The sequence below is a fragment of the Carassius carassius genome, chromosome 3 (genome assembly GCF_963082965.1).
Source record: "Carassius carassius chromosome 3, fCarCar2.1, whole genome shotgun sequence".
NCBI lineage: Eukaryota > Metazoa > Chordata > Actinopteri > Cypriniformes > Cyprinidae > Carassius > Carassius carassius.
In genome coordinates this window covers 8,309,055-8,334,315 of record NC_081757.1, presented here as the reverse complement: position 1 = coordinate 8,334,315, position 25,261 = coordinate 8,309,055, and the positions used below count along the sequence as shown (strand labels likewise).

Below are 25,261 nucleotides of genomic sequence, written 5' to 3'. Positions count from 1 at the left end.
AATATAATTTATTTCTGTGATCCGAAGCTGAGTTTCAGTGAACTTCAGTGTTAAATGATCATCTAATATGCTGCTCAAGAAACATTTATTATTGTTATCAAAACAGTTGTGCTGCTTAATATTTTTATGGCAACCCTGAAAATTTTGTAAAAAACTATTTCAGGGGGGAAAAAAACAGTATAGATAAATAGATATATCAAAAGAACATATATTATTAGATATTATTTTTTGTAATAATATAAACATCTTTTCTGTTTTTTTTTAATCAATTTAACGCATTCTTGGAAAATACAATTAATTAAAAACTGATCCCAAACTTTTGAAAATAATAATACAATCCACAGCTTTTGCATTTGGTCACTATGCTGTCTCAAGATAGATGTATATGATTTATTTTTATTCATTTATATTTTTTTTATATACATTTCTGTATGATTATTATTTTTTTGTATAATTTGTTTACAATAAAATGACTGTTTTACTGAGTTTTTATTTCAACAAGAAGACAAAGAACAGAACAAAAAGTAACCAAACAAACCAGATAATTAGATCATTTTGTAAAGATTCGTCTTGGTTATAAAGTTTGCTACAACCTGCCACACATTACTAATTGTGTTCTACTGTCGTTCATTTTAGAAAACTGAGAATGAACATAAAAAGCCAAATCCACAGTTAAATGTCTCTTTTATCCAGGAGAATAATAGGTGATATGCAGATCACCACCTGTTGGTTTTGGAAAAAGTATTAGAAGGCAAGCAATGAATTTGCTGGCAGCCATCCCGCTGGGCACTGGGATACCAGATGAGATGACGAGAGGAATTAAAAACACTTTTGTCATTGGGTTAGCACGCCGCTGATGGCTTTCTGCTCCCTCTTATCTTGCATCACGACCTCAGATTCGGGCCTGTACCAGCCGAGCCTGTAGGGGAACAATCTGAAACGTGTGTGTTCGAGAGATTTACCCCATGCAGGATTCGTAACGTGTACAAGTGATACACAATTAGCTCTAAAACCAGCTGCGGCATGCTGGTTAAATCAATGATCCTGCAGGTGTGTCAGTGGGAGACTGTTAGGTTAAGCACAGTTTGTTACTTCTTCTCGGTGTTGGGGAATTACTAACTAAAAGCAATGTGACTGTGGTAGCATTTTTCAGTAGAGTACTACAGCACTGAAAGTGAAGTGACATTTGCCAAGTATGGTAACCCATACTCGGAATTGGTGCTCTGCATTTAACCCTTCCAAGTGCAAACACACAGCAGTGAGAAGTGAACACGCTGTGAACACACACCCGGAGCAGTGGGCAGCTATATATCCAGCGCCCGTAGAGCAACTGGGGTTTCAGGGCCTTGCTCAAGGGCACTTCAGCCATGGGTATTGAGGGTGGAAGAGAGCGCTGTTCATTAACTCCCTCCCACCTACAACTCCTGCCAGCACTCACTCAAACCGGCGACCTTTTTGGTTACTAGTCCGGCTCTCTAACCATTAGGCCACAGCCGCCCCCAACACACTTCAAATGGGACTCAAACCCACAATCCCTGGCTTAGGAGGACAGTGCCTTATCCATTAAGCCCCTGCACACAGCTTTAGGCGATAATCAAACGTGTTGTCATGCAATCAAGATGGGCTGCTTTTTGTGGAGCAGCTGGTAATTTTAGTTTTATTTACACTGTGGTGATGAGTTTAAAAAAGATGCATGTGTGTAGAAATAAGATTTGATTCAACATTTAAACAGATAAAGGAAGTAGCACTTCACGGCTCATGCATTTTAGGTGAATTGTTTAATCCATTTGAAATGAAATGATAAAAATGGCTGGTAAGAAATTTAAGTGGCCAATAAAGTTAGACATTTACCAGCCATTGTGTGTGAAAAGTTAATTTCCCACCTCGCATGTAATGTCTTTTTCTTGTGTGGCATTGGCAAATATGATTCACTGCATCAATTTGGTTTATTCAGACATTTCATTTCAATCATCCGGCTGAAAAAAGCTATACAAATATATTTTGGTCCCCATGCAACATCTTTTTTGTGTGAATGTAAGAACCATCTTTTCCTCTCTGTTTAATAAAATCTGAATTAATTTTAATATTTTTAGTCCCTTTGTAATGTGCTGTTGTCATTTTTATCGCTTTGTATTTCTATTTTTTATTATTTTTCTTTTATTAAAAATAAATAAATAAATTATATATATATATATATATATATATATATATATATATACAAAATCTATGATTATTCATAGATTTAGTTTTTAGTTACTTTAGTTTTCATTACAGTTTTCAGTATTGTTACAGTTTTCATATTTTTTTATATTTCATGTTTTCACTTTAATTTTATTGTTTTTGTAATTTTTTACATATTTTAGTTTTCTTTTACATATTTTAGTTATTTTTAATTATTTTAGTTATTTATTTGTAGAGTCAAAATAAATGAGAAACGTAGCTGATTAAAAAACAATTTTATTTTTTTATTATAATTTATTGTAAGTAACTGGTTTTAGTTTGTACTTCAACTTAAATTTATTTATTTGAATTAGCTGATAAGACAACATAAGACAATTTACTTTTACTTTTATCTTTATTATATATATATATAAATTTTTTTTTTTTTTTGACAAATGACTTCTAATACTTTTAGTTTTAGATAACAACATTGATACACAGATGTTAATTAATCAAAGTTTTAGGCTATAATTTGTTGTCAGACAGTCCTTACAATGTAGTTTCTGATCATACGGTTGCAAAAAGATATGTCTTTTCTAACAGGTTGCAAAAATGACACACTTCACTCAAGGTGGTCAAACTGCTAACTTGGTGGTCTACAAACTCTAAGCAGCCTCGCCGTCTACCAGGTGAACGTGAGCCAGCTGGTCAACCATTTAGTCCATCTCGGTCCAGCAAATCTCATCTCTACCTGTTTCAATAAGCCTTTGAGAATGACCTCCACCTCATGCAGTTTTTCTAAAGTGAGATGCTCAGTCCATCAGTGACCTCCATGAGCTTCAGCGCTCTCAGGTCAGAGGTGCAGTGCTGTGTTAGCAGTAAAAACTCTCTTGTACTTGTCACAGACCGCCTCCGTCAGCACAGCGGTGCGCCTCAGTCTCCGCTGGATTACAGCGTCCTGGAGAGAGCCGGCTGTAAAAATAGCTGTTTCAACACCAGCTCTTTCTGAAGGCTCAGATTCCCCCTGGCCTCCGGAGAGCGGCTATAACCTTCACTGTCTTCCGCTCTCTCCCCGTTAGCACACACACTGCTCTCATTGAATTAATCATCACTGCTCATCACTCTAGAGGCCGTCGTACCTTTCGCTTAGGAGCAACGTACAGCCCATCTTCTCACAGGAAACGCTGCTGAATGAAGGAGTTTCATGTTAGCTTTTTTCCACTTACCTATGCATTGGTCTTGCAAGCGTTAAGTTAAAAGAGCATAAACTTAGATCTTGGCAAGTTATTAATGTAAACAGCCATTTATGTCTGAAGTGAATGTAAACAGACGGGCTGAAATCTGATAAGTCGTAATTGATCTGTGCAGCAGGTCTTGTGGTGCAAATGCTGCTTAATAGACCTTCTGCTCTATGTGATGTTATTAATAATAATAATCAAACAGCAGAACTGATGAGAAAAAAAGAGAGAAACGCTTACTGCTATCGACTGGATAACTTTAAAAGCTTTAATCAGCCTCTACAGTTGCATACAGAAACACATCAAGTGCTCTCTTTGTTCTTTTGTTTGTCATTTGTTGCTTTGTTCTTATTTTTATTACTGATGGTTTCCTTGTCTGTTTTGAAGCCGTTTTGTTAATTGAAAAACATTTTAAAGCTATGCTATTGTTTTCATGTATTTATAATTTATTTGTTTTTTAAGCTCAGTTTGCATAAATAATATCAATACATTTCCCAGGTGCTTTTATTCAAAGTAATTTACACTCTATTCAAAGTAAACTCAAAGTAAATTAATTCATGAATCAAATCTTGACTTTTTCATTGCTGTTTGGGCTACAAAAATATAAAACACTTACTTTAAATAAAAAAAACTAAACATTTGAATTTTCAGTTTAATTTACATTTATGCATTTGCCTGATATGTTTATTTAAAGTGACTTATGTTGCATTCAGAATATATCATATCATGCATATCATATGATCTATATCAGTTCATTCTCTGAATCAGAAGTGTCATTCTGTTTCAGCTATAGCAACATAAAATAACTATATAATTAATAAAAAAGTCTTATTTTGAAGATTGAAAATTTTCTAATTTGAACCCACCATTATGTATTTGACAGATGCTTTAATTCAGTGTGAATTACATTGCATTCAAACGTAGCTAACGTAAAATGATTAAATTATTAAAAAGAGTAACAAATTTAAGATTTGAAACTTTGAAATTGTAATGTCCATTAATGCTTCTGACAGATGCATGTATTCAAATTAACTTGTATTGCATTTAAAGTAAACATTTTCAATCAGTTCATGCATTTAACAAATCAGACCTGTGAATTTGCATTGCTGTAGTGCCTTGAAAAAAAAAGAGTAGTAAAAAAAATTCTAATTTCTAATTCTTAACTGACTTACATTGCATTCAAAGCAAACATTTTATATGAGTTCATGCAACTTTGACTATAGAACTACAGGAACATAATAAATAATTAAGTACTTAACTGTTTTTGTGAAAATTTGCTGGTATTGATATTGTGACTGCACTACTTCAGTATATTCAAACTGGCCACCATCAGTCAGATGACATCTTTTATGTCAAACATGCACATCTTCATCTTCCATACTATATATTTGCAAATGTGAATTGCTCATTGATATTTTGGTCCATTCCAGTCTGTTTCTAGTTCATATGGACTACTTTTATGATGCCTCTGCATCCGTTCACTGTCATTTATATGCACAAGAAGATACTTCAACATTCTGTTAAACTACTGCAGAAAATCAGACAGGTCTGCAGCGACGTGAGGGCAAGTTAATGATTACAGATTTTTTTGTGTGAATTATTACTTGTAGGTGTAACGTCAGCAGCTTTCTCTGCCGTGGAAGCTTCCAGAAGCGACTCATTTTTATGTGTCTGAGAGTCTGTTTGACCCAGCAGGCTGATGAAAATGACTTTTAATCTGCTCTGCAGTAGTCAGTAGTCCCAGGACTTTTATAGGTGACGGTAATTGCGTTTATATATTTAAAAACTTGTGGTTCAGGTTTCCAGAGAGTATGTTTCTTACATCATTGCAGCGGCTGCTCTCAAAAATGCTCTGGATTATAAAACCGAATATTGCAATTAAATAAATGAGGAGTTTTCCTATCAGATGTTCCTGCTGAAGTTCATCCACAGTCTTTTCCTGGAGCGCGGAGGCCCACAGAGCTTGTAAAGTTTCCTTTGACTGCTGCTCTGGGTTAATCCTGTTTGCTCCTGTAAAAGTCAGCCCATGTATGAAACATATTTCAGAGTAATGAAAGGGAAAAGAAAAACCTCCCGTCCTCTTGTGTGCATTCCCTTCCCTGATCAGTATGACTCATGTTCATGTACAGGAGATATATATACTGTTTATTTGAGGTTGTTTAGATTTTACGCTATTATGCTCACAAAAGCATACAGTAAATTCAGTAATATTGTGAAATATTATTACAATTTCAAATATCCGTTTTCTATTTTTATATTTGCATATATTTTAAAACATAATTTATTCCTGTGATGCAAAGCTGAATTTTCAGCATCATTACTCCGGTCTTTAGATCACATGATCTTTCAGAAATCATTCTTATATGCTGATTTGCTGCTCAAAAACAGATATAGAAACAGATATGCAAATATCTCATCTTAATGGCAAACTCAATTGCAAAATGGCGGGAAATTAGGAAAGTGCGGGAATTAGACTTTAATTGTTATGTGATTTGGAACTGAAGCAATTTTTTGTCCGCTCGTCTGCAGTATTGTCTTGTTGTCACATTGATATATGCAGCTAATTACTTTTAATTTGATTAATTAATCTTCATACGATGTGATTAATTCAATTAAGATTTGAAGTGATTGACATCCCTAATACAGACCATTTTTCTTCAGTGAATTTCCAGCTATATAATGACTGTAACTGCAATAGAAACTCTGAGACGGCAGACTTTGTTGCGTGTGAGTTCCTTTGCTCTGTGCTGATAGGATGGGGTCAACATGAAGGACAGGGGTGGATGTGTGTTATCTGCGAGGGCCACGGAGGGGAACAGTTTCTGTAAGAAGATAGACAGCCCAGAAAGAGATATTTGACTCAGACGCAGATAGCATTGGGAGGTAAATCCGGGAGGCGAGGTCTGGATCGAAGCAAAGCTTGTCTTCACTGGGGTGATGTAATGTTTTGGAATAGACTTTCTCAGTGTTGGGGATTTGTAAAGAAGTCTGAGAGGGCATGCAGGAGTGGCAGAGTAGTCTGCAACAGAGCAACTTGAAAAGAAACTCAATTTGTACGCTTGCTGGAGAAGATGTGAGGTGAGCTTTATTGTGCAAAACTCTCTGCCTTGATACTATAGTGTTGTGGGTCATTGCTAAGGTTTTTGGGTGATTGCTAGTGGAGCCCACATCCAAAATCTCTGATATTCTGGTCTCTAGATTGGGTTCCTAGTTTTGGATGTTTCTTGTTTACTTTTTTGTCAACCAGATAAAAAAAAATTAAATATTTTTTTTTTTATATATATATTATTATATTATTCAAATAAGTCTGTCAATTAACATTGTGTGAAGCAAAAAGCTGCATATTTAAGATGATTTAACTTTAAACACTTCCTTCTGGCCAAAATATGAGACTGTTTTTGTTTGTAATCAGTGCATTTTTTTCTTCAATTCAGACAACAAAACATTTTCACTGGCCAAACCAATATTATTGATAGACGACTCATATTCTAGCTGGAATCAATTGTTCAAAGGTAAAAACGTCTTAAAGATACATTTGTTTCCAAGCTGTTTATGCAGCTTTTTGCTTCACAAGACTTTAACTGATGGAATGATGGAGTGGATTACTTGCGGACTATTGTGATTTTTTTTATCAGCTGTTTGGACTCTTATTCTGACGGCACCCATTCACTGCAGAGCATCCATTTGTGGGCAAGTGTTGTAATGCTACATTTCTACAAATCTGATTAAAGAAACAAACTCATCTACATCTTGGATGGCCTGAGAATGAATACAGATTTAGCAAACTTGAATTTTTATGTGAACTATTCCTTTAAAGAAATGTAATTGATATCTATAGACACTAATAGATAAATTATAATAATATAAAAACACGTAAATGTGTATTTTGGATGTTTTCTTTTCACTAGTCTAAAAGAAGGCTAGTTACGGATTTGAAATCCCAAATCTTGAAATTAACCTAAAAAACTATGGTTTAACAAAATGCATTATTCGAGGTACAGTATCATTCATATATGTAGCACAAATGGTGATAGATGACTTGTATCGCAAAGTTGAAAACTTTAAGTTTAAGTGGTTTGGTTAGATCACTAGCTATAGGCATGAGCAAGATTAATCATGATGCTTGATTTAGCAACGCCACTAATTATTTGTGCAATATTATCTTCAGATGGTCATTCTGCACGCATTACATCACTGGGCAGCTGGCTAAATCTAAAGATAGATATGTGTGTTTGCATGCAACATCCAGACAGCCGGTCCACTGCTAACACACATAGGCAGAAGATTAAAATGTGCTTAAATGAAGAGGAAATTGCGGTGCTCAATAATGGACATTTATGCTAAAATGAAATGAAACATGAGGTGTGAGATGTGATGAAAGATGCATGTCACCTTTGAACGGCTCAGCAGGCGTCAGCCTCGTAGATCTTGTGGTATTTGGCTCAAGGGAATCGACGTGCATTAAAACCCAGTAAGGGGATTTTTTCCTGTCAGTTTTTTTCACCGAATTCCATCACGCCAGGCACAAAGTCAGTATGCTGACTTTTACACTTTAACTGCAGGGAAAGAGAAGGTGTTGCTATTTTTGTGTGCAAAGAAGTTGAACATCTATTTACCAGCAAAACGTATCTTCCCTCGGTCTGCTGCATATCTAAATGTGATTTTGAAATGGCAGTTTGCACAGTGTAAGATGGATTTACAAACCCTAACATGCAAAGTCAGATGGTTTTAAACAGTGTAAGCAATACATGAAGTCATTCCCATGTTACAGTATGTGCAGTGAGTAAATCTACACTACTGTTCAAAAGTTTGAGGTTAGAAAGATTTACTATGCTGCATTTATTTGATTAAAGAAAGATACGGGAAAAACTGTAATATTTTGAAATATTATTATTATTATATAAAAAACTGTTGTCTATTTGAATGTATTTAAAAAATGTAATTTATTCCTATGAGTCAAAGCTGAGATTACAGTTTCATGACCTTTCACATGATCCTTCAAAAATCATTCTAATACACTCATTTGCTGCTCGAGAAGCAATTGTGATTATTATTAGTGTTGAAAAAAGTTGTGCTGCAAAACTCCTTATTCTCTTGCAGGCCTCAGGTGAAGTATCACCCATTGGCTCTTAAAGGGAGAGGCGTGTGTTTTAACCTCCTGTTGTTCCAGGTCGACATCTGAATAAATTACCATGTGGATCACTGAAGACAAATAAAGTCTTACTCCATCCAGCACACACTCGACTTTTCATTTTTCACCGTTATTGCCACAGTGTCGTCGCAGGCATTGTTGTGAGCCACATTGTATTTCCTGCTGCACTATCAGATGCACTCTAATCTTAAAGAGATAGCACATCCAAAAAATGAAACTTCTTTTATCATCCACTCACCCTCTTGTTGCAAAAGCATATGATTTTTTTCCTTTTCAGTGCAACCCAAAAGGAACAAAGCATCAGACTGTTCTTTTCTGTACATTTGGAAGAAGCCATCAAACTAAAAAAAAATACACATAAAAGCAGCATTAAAGCATCCACATGTCATATTCTAAGTCACACGATAGCTTTGTGTGAGAAACAGACTGAAACTGAAATTGATGTGTCGCATGTAAGAAAAACAACAACACAAGAGTCAATAATTAAAATAGTTGGCTGGTTATCAAGTCCAACTGATCGTCGTCTTGCTGATTTATTCACACTTGCACATCTGTAACATATCGTCACTTGCTCTGCATTTTGAATAAACCAGAGCAAACGATCATTGCAATATTCCTACAATCCTTTGCACAGATTGCGGCGCCAATATGATGAGAAATTGGCAGTTGCAGACCATTGTTCCTCAATATATAACAAAGACAGCAATGGATTCGCATGCAACACGGAACAGATTCATAACAGTGCAGGCTTGACATGTCCGACAGGTCATGATGCAACCGTTACTTTGGGACAAGGAAGCCATCACGCCTCGGGCAGATTGGCAGTGCTAATAACCATCACAATATGAAAATGCCAGTGCACAATGTCAACAAAAACAACTCTATAGGCTGAATTTGCACAGCTTTTATGTGCAAGAAAACATTTACAGTTTAAAATGGCAGGGGTTAGTCAAAGGAAGCATTGTCGTGTCTCTTTCCTTGTTGTATAATTGGTCCGTCAAGCATAGCTGGAGTCTGCAATACTGAAACCAGGAAACAGGATCCGGTGTATGTCTATATCAGTTATGTAACTGCATTTAAACAAGCACACCGTTATTAGCAAGGCAGTACCTGAGCCCTCGGCCCCTCAGAGCCTTTGATCCTTTGTGGAGGTTCAAGTCGAATTGCTGGTGCTCTTGTAATCTCTTTGAAGATAACCACGTAACCTTCAGATCTAGCAAGTTTCAAAGGAATGCAAAACTGGGGTCCGACACGTTCAGATTCTGGCAAACTGACAAAATCGCTGGCCGGTTTCTATGGCAACTTCACACAATCTCAAAGACATGTTTGGTCATGGTGTCATACGTGCCCAGAATAAATCGAGCATGTTTAAGGGAATTTTTTTTTTTTTCAATGGAATACTAAGATTACAACTCAGTATGCATTGGGGCAGGTCGATTTGCCTTGAAAATTTGAATAATTCACTTACACAGTTGCAGAATTATGAAAAAAATCATTATTTTTGCAATTACGTTTGGTGGCACAGACATGACACAGTTCAGCTTTGAATGTAAATGAATTAATTGTGTGCTTTTTGTGTTTTGTGTTGCAGGTGAGTTGCCTTTAAACTCTGGACCAAACCAACAGTGCTGAAAAAAATGAAGATCAGTGTTGCTTTTATCGTAGTAGCTGTTCTTCACATCACTCAGGCTGGTGAGTTTCTGTCTCTCTTGCTCTGATGTTTCACTTTAGTCACAAAGTGTTTCAGATGCTTGACTTTTTGCATGAAATAAATAAATAAAATAATACATAAAATTATTTAAGTAAAACATTAAATAAAATAATATAAAAATAAATTAAAATATTAAATAAAATGTAACTACAACAGCTCATTGTACTTTGAAAGCATAAAGTATACTTTGGATGTAGACAAAATATTATTTTGATTTGCATGATTTATATGGTGTTTCAATGGCATTACTTTTTGACTAAATTAAAATTATTTTTAAATAAAAATAATAAATTACAATATACAAAAAAAATTAAAGTTTAAAATGAACATTATAAAAAATTAAAAATATTTTAAAATCTGAAAAATATTTGTAAATAAAATAAAATTCTGAAAAATGTTTTTAAATAAAATAGAAATATGAAAAATATTTGTAAATAAAATACAATTCTGAAAAATATTTTTAAATGAAATATAAATATGAAATAACATTTAAATAAATAAAATAAGAATAAATATAAATAAAATATTAAATAAAATGTACCATTGTACAAAATGTACAAAAGTAAATTTTACTTTGAAATCATATAGTATGCTGTGAATAAAATAAAATATAAAGTTTCTTTGAACAATAGTTTATTGTAATTTGAAAGCATAAAGTATACTTTGAATAAAATTATAAAATAAAAAATATACAATTAAAAAGGTATATAATGAAAAAAAACTTTAAGAAAGTATTTTAAGAAATACAATTCTAAAATAAAACAAAATATAAAATTAAAAATATAAAAAGAAATTTCCTTTTTATCTTCAAAACACAAGAGTTTATTCTTTGAAAGCATGATGTTTCAAATCCTTGAGTTTCTGACATATTAACATAAACATGTTTCATAGCTTTAGCCTTAATTTCTCTCCCCTAAAATTATTAGTTGCCCTTTCTGTCTATCATCCCTCTGTTATCTGCTGTCACTTTACAGGCTGAATTGTGACACTGCCTGATGTACAGGATCAGAGATTAGCTAGCATGTGTCCATCCAAAATATACCGACATGCTTTCAGTCTCATTTTAATCCATCCAACAGAGAGACCGCATGACTAAGAGTCTTGTTTCAGAAGAAGTCTCTTGGATTTAGTTCACCAAACCCACAGAAGCCCTTTGAGAATTTTGTTCCACCATGTTTCATTCTAGTCCAGCAAACTCAGTTTTAAGCCAAGACCCAACAGCACAATCCGTATCTTTACAGGCCCGTAAATGTAGTGCATTTCTGCTCCTTTCAACTTTGCTCAGCAAAGTAGCTTTACTGTAATTTAACAAACCAAAGTTACTTTCAGACTTTGTAGTTGGAAATGTGATTTGCAATTCTAAAAAAGCAGCATGGCCTTCCACATTAAAAACTCAAAATGAATGTATTCTAGAGTAGATGGTCATAATGGTTTGCATGATTCAATGCAATCACACAAATCCATGCAAAAACATGTTTTATGTGCATTTAGAGTGAGATCACTCTTTTGGGTTTGTGGTATTTCCAGCAATGCCTTTGAGCTAGTGGATTCCTCTGGGAAAATCTGGATTTGAACAGCTTTTTGTTAACGACATAAAAGCATGATGGCTTTTCACAATTTTGTTTTGCGGCATGGATTCTGTGTATTGTAAAGGCTGGCGATGGGATTAATGTATCACTTCAAGACAGCTAGTTAGTGGTCACATAAAAGCATTTGTTTGAAATGACAGCCTGCTGTGTTTTCTTTGATTGTGTCGTTCTTTGAGAGCTGAGCTCAGGATGAATGGGGTAATTTATTAAAGGTACGCTTTATCTAATAGTTGCTTTGTTGTTCTTTCATTGCCTGTCCCTTTAGGTAGCTATGCTTCCAGCTTTATATATCTATCTATCTATACAGTACAGACCAAAAGTTTGGACACACCTTCTCATTCAAAGAGTTTCTTTATTTTCATGACTATGAAAATTGTAGATTCACACTGAAGGCATCAAAACTATGAATTAACACATGTGGAATTATATACATAACAAAAAAAAAAAAGTGAAACAACTGAAAATATATCATATTCTAGGTTCTTCAGAGTAGCCACCTTTTGCTTTGATTACTGCTTTGCACACTCTTGGCATTCTCTTGATGAGCTTCAAGAGGTAGTCACCTGAAATGGTCTTCCAACAGTCTTGAAGGAGTTCCCCGAGAGATGCTTAGCACTTGTTGGCCCTTTTGCCTTCTGTCTGCTGTCCAGCTCACCCCTAAACCATCTCGATTGGGTTCAGGTCCGGTGACTGTGGAGGCCAGGTCATCTGGCGCAGCACCCCATCACTCTCCTTCTTGGTCAAATAGCCCTTGATGCCTTAGGTGTGACTCTACAATTTTCATAGTCATGAAAATAAAGAAAACTCTTTGAATGAGAAGGTGTGTCCAAACTTTTGGTCTGTACTGTATATATATATATATATATATTAGTGGTGGGCCATTATCGGTGTTAACGTGCTGCGTTAACGTGAGACTCTTATCGGGCGATAAAAAAAAAATATCGCCGTTAATCTATTCTCAAAGTTGGGTTGGGAGCTGGGTCTATACTAAGCAAGCTATGATGACTTTCACCTTGATATAATTTTATATAACCGACTGGCTGAGGGCAGCCTAAAAAGATGCTCAGGACAGTTGACGGGCCACTGCTGCGCATCGTCACGAAAGCTTATCTTTTTCACGTGTTTTTAAGCCTTACTGCTTGTCGATTTAAACATTAAAGCATCCAAACACAAGACGCGGAAAAGCTGAACAGAGCTGGTTACTCGCGCGCTGTGTTCGGTGCGCACGAGAGAGATCGAGAGCCGTGTATCACGGACAGTGACACTGAACCGAGCTCTCTTCTGCGAAGTTCTCCTCGAAGTCCCTCCTGCACCTGAACGAACAAATACAAATCGCAGTTTGAACAAACAAAAAGATGTGAAAGAGCCCAATTCAGTACTCGCGGTGTTCTGGTGTTCAGGGCTCACGCAGAGAAAGGCGTCTGAGCCCTGAACACCGAATTTGCTTATTTTTGCTCTTGTGCCGACAAATACAAACAAAATATGTCAAAATATCCTCCTTGGAAATTATGCTCGAAAAAACTCTCAGTTATTTCTTAAGTGAAAGTAAACAGTTGAGGAAAAACATGGAATGTGTATTATATTGGATGCGTTCATCGTCTCTTAAAGTGACCGCGCCTAATTTAGAGACTGGCTGCTGTAATGTTAATCCAAGAAAATGAACATGAAAATCACTCACTGCTCTTGACTGAATCACTTTGTAGTTTTAACAGTCAAACAAAAAATTATTCAGACACCAGATATAATTTTTATAACTGTAATAATGTGAGAAATGTTGAAGGTGTCTGAATAAATGTAGGTTTGATTGTATATTTCATTTTTACATTGAAGACTATCCGGTGCTATTTTACATTTAATTATTTGGTTTCTGTACCTTGACACCTACAAACTTGAAAAAAAATGTAAACATTGTGTAAATAGCACAAATAAATAAAAAGTCACCGGGTCCCCGCTGACCCCAGCTAGATTATTCTAGATTAATCTAGATTAATTTAAAGATCACAGTGAGATTAATCTAGATTAAAAAAAATTATCTATGCCCACCACTAATATATATATATATATACATACTTATATACATGAAGGAAAAATAGTTTATATTTTGAAACAGACTTTTACTTGCGTATCCACATTGGGAAACTGATATTTTTTAAGTAAGTGTGTGGTTGCTGCTAATAAAAACTTCTAAATGAATTAATAACAAATGGTGGAGCATTTGAGTGTTGTGTATGCAATCGAACATGTAGATTAGTTTGTTTCTTCATCTGAACAGATTTAGATAAATGTAGGCATTATATCATCACTGGATGCTCTGCACTGAATGGGTGCTGTCAGAATGAGAGTCCAAACAGCTGATTAAAACATCACAACAGTCCATTAGTTAATGTATTGTGAAGTGAAAAGCTGTGAATTTTTCAAGAAACAAAACCATCAAGATGTTTTTAAGTTTAAGCTGTCACTTGTGGACAAAATATAATTCATAATGACGCTTGCTCCAGTGAAAAAGTCCATCTCTAATTTTCATCTGAATCAAAATCCATGAACATAGTTTTTTGGAACAGTTTTGGACAGTTTTTTGCTTGTAAGCAGTGTGCATATTTCTCTCCTGATACAGATGAGATAACTTTTTTACTGTAGAAAGCAATATTACACATATAGAGAACTCACAACTAGAACTTGATGCATTTATTTCTGACAAAAATGCAGATTTTCACTTCAAAAGATATCAATTAATGGACTGGAGTGGTATGGATTACTTGTGGATTATTGTGATGTTTTTATCAGCTGTTAGGACTCTCATTCTGATGGCACCCATTCACCGCAGAGGATCCATTGGGGAGCATTGGTCCCATTGGTACATTTTTATAGATTGAATTTTTTTGGATAAACTATTCCTTTATTCCTTCCTTGCATGTTTTGATTAATAAAATAAAAGACAAATGCAGGATTGTGTGTTTGATCCCATTATAAGAGTCCTCTGCACTACTGTTAGGTGACCCTGCACGTCAGCTGTCCACCCAAAGCAATGTTACAAGTAGCTGAAGTGAATCCTGATTATGAACTTTATAATTGGTCTGAAGCAAATCTCTTGCTTCCAGTAATTGACTGTATCCTCCCAAACATCTTCACCATGTGCTAGATTCATCATTTTTAATTGCAACTTGGGCTAGTACTCCCTTAGGTAAGAAAACGTATTTTCCTTGCTTCTCTTAAGTAAAAGACCATTTCTCATGAAGTGCTATCAACATTTTAAATTATTTTAATTTTATTTAATTTAACTGATTGTTATTTTACTATTTTTGTATACTCTAAAATATTTGTAAGTTTTTTTAAATTAACTTCTAAATTCAATATTTTTTCTCATTTTATTATGTATTTCTATTTGATTAAATGTATCTCTTTTTTTTCAGTTTAATTTTTTTGGGGTTTTAGTATTATCTATCTTTTTATTTATATAATGTAATTAATTTATAGGGTAAACGCTACACTCAGCTGTTTTTATTTCAGCTAAATTTCTGGAGAATAATGAGTTTATACTTGAACAAAAATCAACATAACTGATACCCCTTAGTCTCCTGAGCTATGAAAGAGCAATAAGCCGTTCCTCTGGGTGATTATTACTGTCGTTATTTTTGTTGCTGCATCTCAAGGCTTTGACTTTTTGTAACGCAGAAGAAAATGCATTAGAAAGCTCAGTGAAGCCCTTTACTCTCATTTCAAAGCAGAGATATGGAAATGCTCATGATGAAAGTTCTCAGCTGCTCTGGGTCTGGAGATGTGCCGTGTGTATTCAAATCAAGTGCGTGGCTTCTCAGAGGTTTTTACAGCATTAAAGAGAAGAATGACACTCTATTAATATACAATGACACTTAAAAGTCTGATTGCAGTCAGAAACATCTGCCTGTGGTTCAACCGCTGACTTCTTTTTATCAGCATAGTAATAGCAGATGAACTGAAGAGTTATCATGGTAAATTTTTAGTCTAGACATCTGAGATATATAGGTCATTTCTGTTGACATCTTAAAATGTTTGTTTCATTTGAAGTTTTCTTTTTATATTTTTGACCCTGTGGTCAATTTATTATGGTCGTGAAGTTATTTCTTCTTGGAAAGGACATTTGAGTTCTGAAAGTTGTGTTTTCTTAGTAAGGGTTTTTTTATTTATTTTTTATCTCAGTAGCTCAAGGAAATTCTTATTTTTTATTTAATGAGAATCTGTTGAAAAGGTGATCATTTAAATGTCTATATCTTTTCCAGTTTGTCCAGATAAGATACATGGACTACAACCTTGGACTCCCGGTCACAATGAAGCCCACAGAGTCACCATCGGTTACGGCCACAAAGTCATCCTCACCTCATCCGCGACCGTCCATTCCATCGAGATCCTCAATGGAGGTAGATCTTCCTAATAAAACTCTTTCAAACATCTTCACAACATTAAAGTGCCATGTAGATTTACGTCCGTCATGATGAAGGCGAAGCTTGACAAGTCTTACATTTCATCTCAGTGTCGCCCTGAGCATGGAATATTTGATGGTGGGAATTCCATCACATGCCAAGCCAGTAATCATCTTTTTGTTCTTTTTTGAACTAGAGTTAGAGATGAAAAACATCTTCGTTGGTTAAAAATCAAGGGTCAAAGATCTGGACTGGCTTGATTTTGTTTGCTCTTTTTAGGGAAGCTTGTGATCGCTGATTCCAATCGACCCATTTTTCTGCGGGCTAAGCACATCCTCATCGGGAACAAGGGCGAACTTCACATCGGCAGTCCAGAATGCCCTTATAAAGGCAACCTCACAATCACTCTCTTTGGCAGGTATGAATACAGGCTTTGAAAAATCATTGCTTGCTGAAACACACTTCATAAGGGCACTTACAGAGCACAAAAATTTTGAAGGAGAATTTGACGGACAGAAATATTTTAAACTTGTCATTTTAAAGCAATCTTAAAGGGATTGTTCACCCAAAAAATATTATCTGCTTACCCCCGAGACATCCTAGATGTAGGTGACTTTGTTTCTTCAGTAGAACTCAAACGGAGATTTTTAACTGAAACCGTGGCAGTCTGTCAGTCTTATAATGGATGTGAATGGGAATCATGGTTAAACATACAATAAAACAAACAAACAAAAACATACACAAACAAAACCAAATTAAACCCTGCACCTGAACTGTCTGAGCTATTTTATCTGAACCACCACCGATCTCTCAAGTGGACCATTGACACTTCTAATTGAGATTGTAGATAGAGTGTCAGTGGTCCACTTGGGAGATAGGTGACGGAAATGCACTTATAAGTTTGCGATCCACCATAAAGCAAGAAGAAGAAGAAGATTCCTCACACGCAAGTTGTGTTTTGAGAAGGAGCTCATACAGTTCAGGCATGGCAGTGCATCAGAGGCAAAAAACTATATAAAAACCGTTCAGTTTCTCGCACAAACTTATCATTTTGTGTCTTTACACATCAATGTATCATCACGAGCCAGAGGGTTTAATTTGGTTTTGTTTGTGTATGTGTTTTTTTTTTGTCCTTTTCTTGTATGTTTTAGCCTTGATTCCCATTCATATCCATTATAAAACTGACACACTGTAACGGTTTGTGTTAAAAATCTCTGTTTGTGTTCTACTGAAGAAACAAAGTCACCTACTTCTTGGATGCCCTGGGGGTAAGCAGATAAACATCACATTTTCATTTTTGGGTCAACTATCCCTTTAAAGGGTTCAGGCTGAATTTAGAATCGGTTAACCGACTGTCATTAAGTTCATGATTGCAAATTTGAATTGGCTGAACCTTACAGGAAATTCTATGGTAATTTGAATCACAATGCTAGAAAAAGGAAGTTTTACTGAATTTTAATTCGGTACAGGCAATGCATTCTGGTTGAAGTGCAGTATTGTGGATAAACTGAGAATCACCTTTTTTTTACTGTTTAGAACAATAGGTTTTTTTTTTTTAGGATTCTAAAGAAGATTTTTCAGTCGTTTGCAGCATTGTTGAACATTTATCGATTAACAAAATAAAATGTTATTTACTAGAGCGTCTGATAATTTTTTTGAGCGTCTGATAATTTTTTTTTTGGTTCATTTATAAAATAAAAGAAACAAACAATGGACTATTTGAAGAAAAATATAGAAGTATGTAAATAAAAAAATTTAATACATAAAACAATTTTCTTACATAATTTTCTTAACAACAACAGAATACATACAAATATTTATTCGTTTTAACAAATTGTTTAAATACCTGGTTGGATGAGCAACTTTGAACTAATAATTTTTATGAATGATTCACTGTCCTGAATGATTTGGGCTATACAATTTTAAAACTTTATTTCTTTGTTTGCTTTCAGATAAGCTTTGCTTTTCTAGTGAAAATAACAATTTACACTTTAATTATGCTTATATTTAAATTGTAATCAGATGGAATCGGTTGAATGCCACGGATATAAATTGTAAGAAATAAATTCTAATATAAGTTTTTAGTAATTTCAAATCTAGGTATGAAGAAGATTATTTTACTAGGTGCCGTTTAGGTCATTCAAGATTGACACAAGAAACATAAATTGATATATAAATTAATTTCGAATCACATTTGATTGCAGTCTAGTCAGGAATTTAAAAAGCCTTCTCTTCAATTCTGAATTCATAGGACTGTCTGATAAACTGATTTGTTGTTATTTTGAAAAAGGTCTGATGACAGCGAGGTCGACCACAGTTATTTTGGCCGAAAGTACATTGGCGTAGGAACCGGAGGAACTTTGGAGATTCACGGCAAAAAGAAGCTGTCCTGGACGTTCCTGAACAAAACCCTCCATCCTGGGCAGGGTAATGAGAACAGCTACCGTTTAGAAAGGAGCTGGGGCAACAGAGGCATCATCATTCACGTTATCAACCCCAAGACCGGAGATGTGCTGCACACTGATAGGTCAGTAGGGCACCGTCTCTCCTCCACATTTCTTGCTCTTAAAGTTCATTCCTAATTAAGGCAGGCTTGCTTCATGACAGATTAAAGCTTGTTACGTCAGTACATCATGTAAAACCTAACTGATGGTTTTAATGTGCGGTTGGAATTAAAACAGTTACTACAAATCGACTGTCAAAACAAACAGCGCTTCCAAGTTGGCGACTGATTTACGACTATTTTTCATCACAGAAATGAGCGTCTGTTGTTGAATCACATCCTTCAGAAAAATCATTCATAATCAGTATGCTTACTGACTTCTGTAGCGTTCCTTGACTGGTCTATGATCAATCTTCATGACCCACTTTTATGTTTGTGTGCGCACGTGTGTATGTGTGTGTGTGTGTGTATAGGTTTGACACATATAGGAGTAAGGACGAGAGCAGACGACTGGCCCAGTATGTAGACAAGGTGGAAACTGGGCAGATCTTGGCCATGGTGGTTAATGACGAAGGATCCAACAACCTGGAGGATCTGGCTAAAAAGGCTCTGACTAAGCTGGGTAGCCAACACTTCCATCGACTCGGATTCCGGTACTATCACTCTTTTCCAACTTAGCAGTAGTTTTCTTATCCATGACCGGTCTGGAATTTGCTTTAGCATTAGTTGAGTGAATTGGACACTAAATTTAGAGCAATTTGGTCCAGTCAGGTATCAGCTTGGCTGCGTTCACATTTTCTTCTTTGCATCGCTGCTGGTCTGAGACTGGTGAAATATATTTCTTGAAATAGCATCTAAATAAGTGGCAAACCCTGTTCCTGTAGTTCTACCTTCCTGCACACAGCTCTAATAGAGCTTTACAAAATAGAGGAAACTTTTATGGAGCGTTTGATGGAAATGCATAAAAAATGCCTCAAGGGTGTTGGGGAAAAATTATAATAATACTTGTATAGCACCTTTTCTGCCTTCATACATAAAACGCAACTTAAAATGCTTGACAGACTGGTATATAAAAAGGGGTAATAAAAAAAATAAAGAATAAAAATACAAAGCAAATCTGTTCGAAATCATTAGCGTAATTATTATGTTGCACAAAGGATTGTGTGCTATAATAGCCTAAAAAGCATGCAGATGCACATTATGAAAATCTACTAAAGTATACAATCTAATTCTTATCGCAAACTATTTAGGATGGATGATAATGAAGTCGGGATGCAGTGCTTGATTGGCTGGTTCAGGTGTGTTCGATTAGAGTTGGAACTGAATTTTGCAGGATGGTCCATCTCCAAGAACAGGGTTTGGGAAGCCCTTTCAGTTTATGGAATATAAATTGCATGAATTTATGAAGTCATTACTACAACGAATCCTAGAACGCAAATGGACTACAGATCGTTATGAATTAGGAATGAAAAATAACAATCTTTAATTTATAGCTGCATGCTCTCTTTGAACATCAACAATTGTCTCTTTTAATTTTTCTTTCCCTTATGGGATTTTAGGAGAGACGAATCTGATATTTAAATGAAACCAAAACCTCAATTAGGTCTCCTAAACTATGAAACATCAACCTCTGAGTGATTTTTCTCAGGGTTGGTTATGAAATACTGCGGCTTGTGCGAATGCAATTGTTGTTTACATGATTGAAGCTTGGCTGTGAGAAAATTATCAGCATAGCTGTGACAGATAACAACTTTGGAGTAATTAAAATGTTTAATGAAACACCAAGCTACAATCCAGAATCTGTGCAACATGTGATGCCTGGGAAACTCATTTGCTCCCAAACTTTACAATCGCACACATTTAAATAATCCCACATAATGACTTATGTTTCCCACACACAAATCCAACCACATCAGGAAGAAAAAAATTACTCAATTCAAATGACTTTGAAGGATGGGGTAACATATATATTTAGGTTCACAGTGCTGTTGAATGTGCCTACTTGAATTTGTATATACAGTATATATTCAGGCAGATTTCCTGAGTTTCTAACTGAAAATGAAAATGATGGAGACCAGTGAAAATGGCCAGTGGCACAATGACAGGTTTATTTGCAAAGTCCCTTCCTATAAAGTTGTAAAGAGTATCTTTTAAAAAATTCACTCCCACTTATATGGCAAACTTGCAATTGCAGTTGCTGATTAGTTGAATGTGCTGTATCTAGTGAATAGAGCGGCTGGATGTGAGTCATAGCAACACAAAAGCACACGTTAAGTATGCTTATTTTGCATATACTTTTACAAAGTATTCTGGCTTTAATAATCGTTTTTTGTTTCTTTTTAAAAGAAAATCTACTACTATTTATGAAAATTAATTAAACTATTAGTAGAACTTACGTTTAGGGACCATTTATCACTATTAACTAGTTGCTTATCAGCATGCATATTACTAGCATACTGGCTGTTTATTAGTATTTATGAATCCCATATTAGTAAGTTATCCTGCATGAATGTATACGCAGACTTATAAGCACATTATGAGTTTATTTAGGCACAAATTATAGTTAATAATTAGTTAATAGTGAAAATTGGTCTCCAAATAACACGTGACCAAGCAAATTCCAGTATTTTACTCATGCATTATTAAAATCATATAATAATTATGCACATTATATATACATGTATACAATATATACACGTTTTATATATATATATATATATATATATATATATATATATATATATATATACTGTATATATATATATATATATATATAAAATGTATGTATAGAGAGAGAGAGAGAGAGAGAGAGAGAGAGAGAGAGAGAGAGAGAGAGAGAGAGAGAATTTTAGTTATTTTTTATTTCAAGTTATTTTTTTATTGCTTGATTGATCTTGATTGATTGATTAATTGATTTACTTATTTATGGTTTGAGTTTTAGTTAACAATAACACCCCTGGCATTGGCTGTTTCAGACCACTAATATGTGTCACCTTTAAAAGACCATGTCAACAAATAAACAAAGCAGAGTCTATCTGAGCAAAAAGTCAGAAAAAGAAAAAGAGTTTCCTCCCAAAATATCTACATCGTCACGTGTGGTGGGTGTTGCACTCCTGCTGGAAAGATGGAGCAGGAACACCTCTTTGGCCTGTCAGTCTGGTCTAGCTGGAGAAAATTGTCCTGATGATGGTGTCAGTCAGGCAGCTTCTCTCAGAGTGGAGCAGGGGGTGATGGGAAACCCTGGTGTTGTAATTACCAAGTCCTCTCTGAGAAGTGCGAGCTGCCAATCAAACCTTAAGTCAACATAATTTACAGCAGAGAAAGTCAGAATGTTTGTCTAGGAGGGACATCTTATTCATGGCCAAATCTTCAGACTTATTCGGCCCTCACACACCTTCCTCTCTCTCCCGTGTGTGTTTCTCTGCAGGCATCCGTGGAGTTTTATTACAGTCAAAGGGGACGCGTCCTCAGCAGTCGAGGATCATGCCGTCTATCAGGGTGAGCCTCTTTTGCCCACTTGTTTGGCCAGTGATGGAAAGCAAACAGCAGCTTGAAAAGGAAATATCTTGAAGGCGAGCTGATGCTGGGGTTTTGTGTCTGTTTGTGTGTTCAGGAACCAAGGCTTCGTCTGAGGCCAGGAGCTCTCGGGTGTTTCACTCAGGTTACGGAGAGCATTTCACCATCACCACCATCAGTCAGTGGGTTCAAGGTATAAACACACCTCACCACCTCCACTAAACACACACACTCATGACTCCTTTGCACCTCCGGGTTGGTGGACCAGCAAAACTTATTGGAATAGTTCAGTCAAGAATGTTTTTTTTTATTATCTTTCATTTTATTTTGTCATTCTGATGGTGTATTTATATATATATATATATATATATTATATATATATATATATATATATATATATATATAATTTATATTTTACGAAATTTTCATATATGTATTTCTTATAATTTCATATTATATTAAAATATTTTATTACAAATAGATATGTAAATGCACTAACATTATATTACCATATTTACATTTTATTAAATAAAAATAAATAAATACAATACATGCATTAATTACAAATATGTTTATGTATTTTGCATAGAATAAATAGTAATAACAGTGTAGAGGCAGCATTATATAGACTGTTAGGCTTTGAAATGGACAAAAGGCCATGAAAAAGGCCAAGAAAGACTCATTCCATCATTTACTGAATTTTAAAAAGATTGACTGACATTTTCCATCATGTTGACAGATTAGAAAGGAAGCACTGGGTCTACTGCATTTCTCTACTTTAGAGACATTGTCACAGCTAAAGATACTAGTGGATTAAAAATGAAGAAAAAGACACTGTGAAAATAAATGAGAGAAGATTTGAGGAGAGAGACAAGAGTTTCCAAGAGTAGTTCATGCGATATTGTTCATTAAATCTAAGGTCTCTTTCACATTGTGAGAGCAGAGAAAAATGAAAAGACCAAGAACCTGCAACTCAGCGGTTGGTGAAACTAAAAAAAGCTCTTGTAGAAAAAGAGTTATTTTTCCTGCAAGAGTAGATATCAGTGGCACAGTAAAAATACCAAGTGTTACAGTATTTTACAGATTGACAAAAAATAGAACATGACAGGAAATGCACAACCCGGTTCATCAAAGTGACAGATAATGATTATTTGTAGCACAACCTCCGGTCAGATGAGCTACTTTTTTGGTAATTTCATGTTGCGTTCTTGTTCGTTTTGAAGCTTTGCATTATAAATCACACTCCACCTTTGAAATATATATAAAAAAATAAAAAAACACAGGTCAGACATACAGTCTAACATCTCCTGTTGTGTTTCCTGAAAGAATGAATAATGCAGGGTTAGAAGGACATGGAAATGGGGCGAACTATACCTTTAACTAGTGTGTCTTATAGACTGGTATCAAGCTGTTTAAGTTCTCCGATTTTTTTACAATGACCTCTTATACAGTATGTCAAAAGATCAAGGGAATTTAGATTTTTCAGTTCACGACCCTTTTAAAATATAGACTACAGTTCAGAATTTTTACAAATAAATTGTTTCTTTTATGCAGCAAAGATGCATTAAATTGAGCAAAAGTGACAGTAAACACTTTTAGAATGTTACAAAAGATTTATATTTCAAATAAATTCTGAACATTCTGTTCATCAAATAATCCTGAAAAAAAAATGTATCATAGTTTCCACAAAAATATGAAGCAGCACAGCTGTTTTCAAAATTGATGATAATCATAAATATTTCGTGAGCAGCAAATCAGCATATTAGAATGATTTCTAGAACATGGACGAAACAGCAGCTGGTAAGGACTCATTCTTGCAAATCTTTATTACACAGAAATCTTATTTTAACTGTACAGCATTCAGGTTTCTAAAAAATATGTAGTACAAACTAGTAAAAAGCAGATTATATAACATTAAATTGACAGTAATCTTGAAGAGTCTTCTCCTGATGTGTAAATAATGTTAAACAGTGATCCAACATGCTATATTTGGTTCCTCTCCACCTCCTATTTCTCAATCTCCCTAAGTATCTCTCCCAATATCCCACAATCCACGTGTCGTCTGTCTGTCCGCCCCCGAGTCCCAGCAGCTTAATTACCCAGTCCACCACTTACACCTGTACATCCTCAACCAGCGCCTAATCGCAGTCGCACAAAACATCCCCATTCTGAAGATGCCATCTGTTTGTTCATCACCAAAGTGATAATTTAGTTAACAAGTGTGCAAGATCTTATTATGGGCAGAGAATGAACTCATTTAGATGTTGAATTAAAGTCCTGCCGTATGATTACAGCGCACAGATGGGGAAAAGTGGGCGGAATTTATTTTGGATTTCTGGGAACAAGTCTGGGCCCATAAAATGCTTCTAGCTTTGAGACCATTGATAAAAAGTTAACTTTTATTGGATATACACTACTATTCAAAAGTTTGGGGCCAGCAAGATTTGTTAATGTTTATGAAAAATGTGGGGTTTATGTATGTATAAGGGCTTCTTAAATAAATACACTCACCAATGCTGTTTATTTGAACAAATATACAGCATAAACTGAAATATTACTACAATGTTATATAGCAGTTTTCTTTGTATACATATTTTAAAATGTAATGTATTTCTGTGATGCAGTGCTGAATTTTCAGCATCATTACTCATATGATTTTTTTCAGGATTCTTCGATGAGTAGAAAGTTTAAACATTTTATTAAAATGAGAACTCTCTTCTAAAATTATAAATGACTTTACCTTCAAACAAAAAATATATTGACATCATATGGTTGCTACATATAATACCATAAAAATCATTACATATTTAATTATATACATATACAGATTTTATTATGGGGTTTTATATACGTTATAACCATATATATTCATCTACACAGAGAATGTGCATACTGTGAAAATTATATATGGTGTTATAGGTAACAAATATTGCTATATCTCTCCTTTGTCTGTGAATAAGATAAATCAGATTAATATATTAAGTCATTAATATTTTGCCCCATGTCTATGCTAACAACTTGTTTTGACAGCTTTCACGAACTCCACTAAATTCCA

At 34.9% G+C, this 25,261-nt stretch overlaps 1 protein-coding gene across 3 annotated transcripts in view; it reads left to right on the top strand.

The window, feature by feature from the left end:
* Positions 1 to 25,261, top strand: part of cemip (cell migration inducing hyaluronidase 1) — a 128,077-nt gene that overhangs the window by 43,933 nt on the left and 58,883 nt on the right. For all 3 annotated transcript variants that reach the window (XM_059527301.1, XM_059527311.1, XM_059527319.1), the window contains 7 exons: positions 10,142 to 10,242; positions 16,107 to 16,244; positions 16,527 to 16,665; positions 18,538 to 18,774; positions 19,164 to 19,343; positions 22,118 to 22,188; positions 22,304 to 22,399. In XM_059527301.1, coding sequence (XP_059383284.1) covers positions 10,188 to 10,242; positions 16,107 to 16,244; positions 16,527 to 16,665; positions 18,538 to 18,774; positions 19,164 to 19,343; positions 22,118 to 22,188; positions 22,304 to 22,399 — 916 coding nt within the window. In that variant the 5' untranslated portion in view covers positions 10,142 to 10,187. The remainder of the gene's footprint in view (positions 1 to 10,141; positions 10,243 to 16,106; positions 16,245 to 16,526; positions 16,666 to 18,537; positions 18,775 to 19,163; positions 19,344 to 22,117; positions 22,189 to 22,303; positions 22,400 to 25,261) is intronic.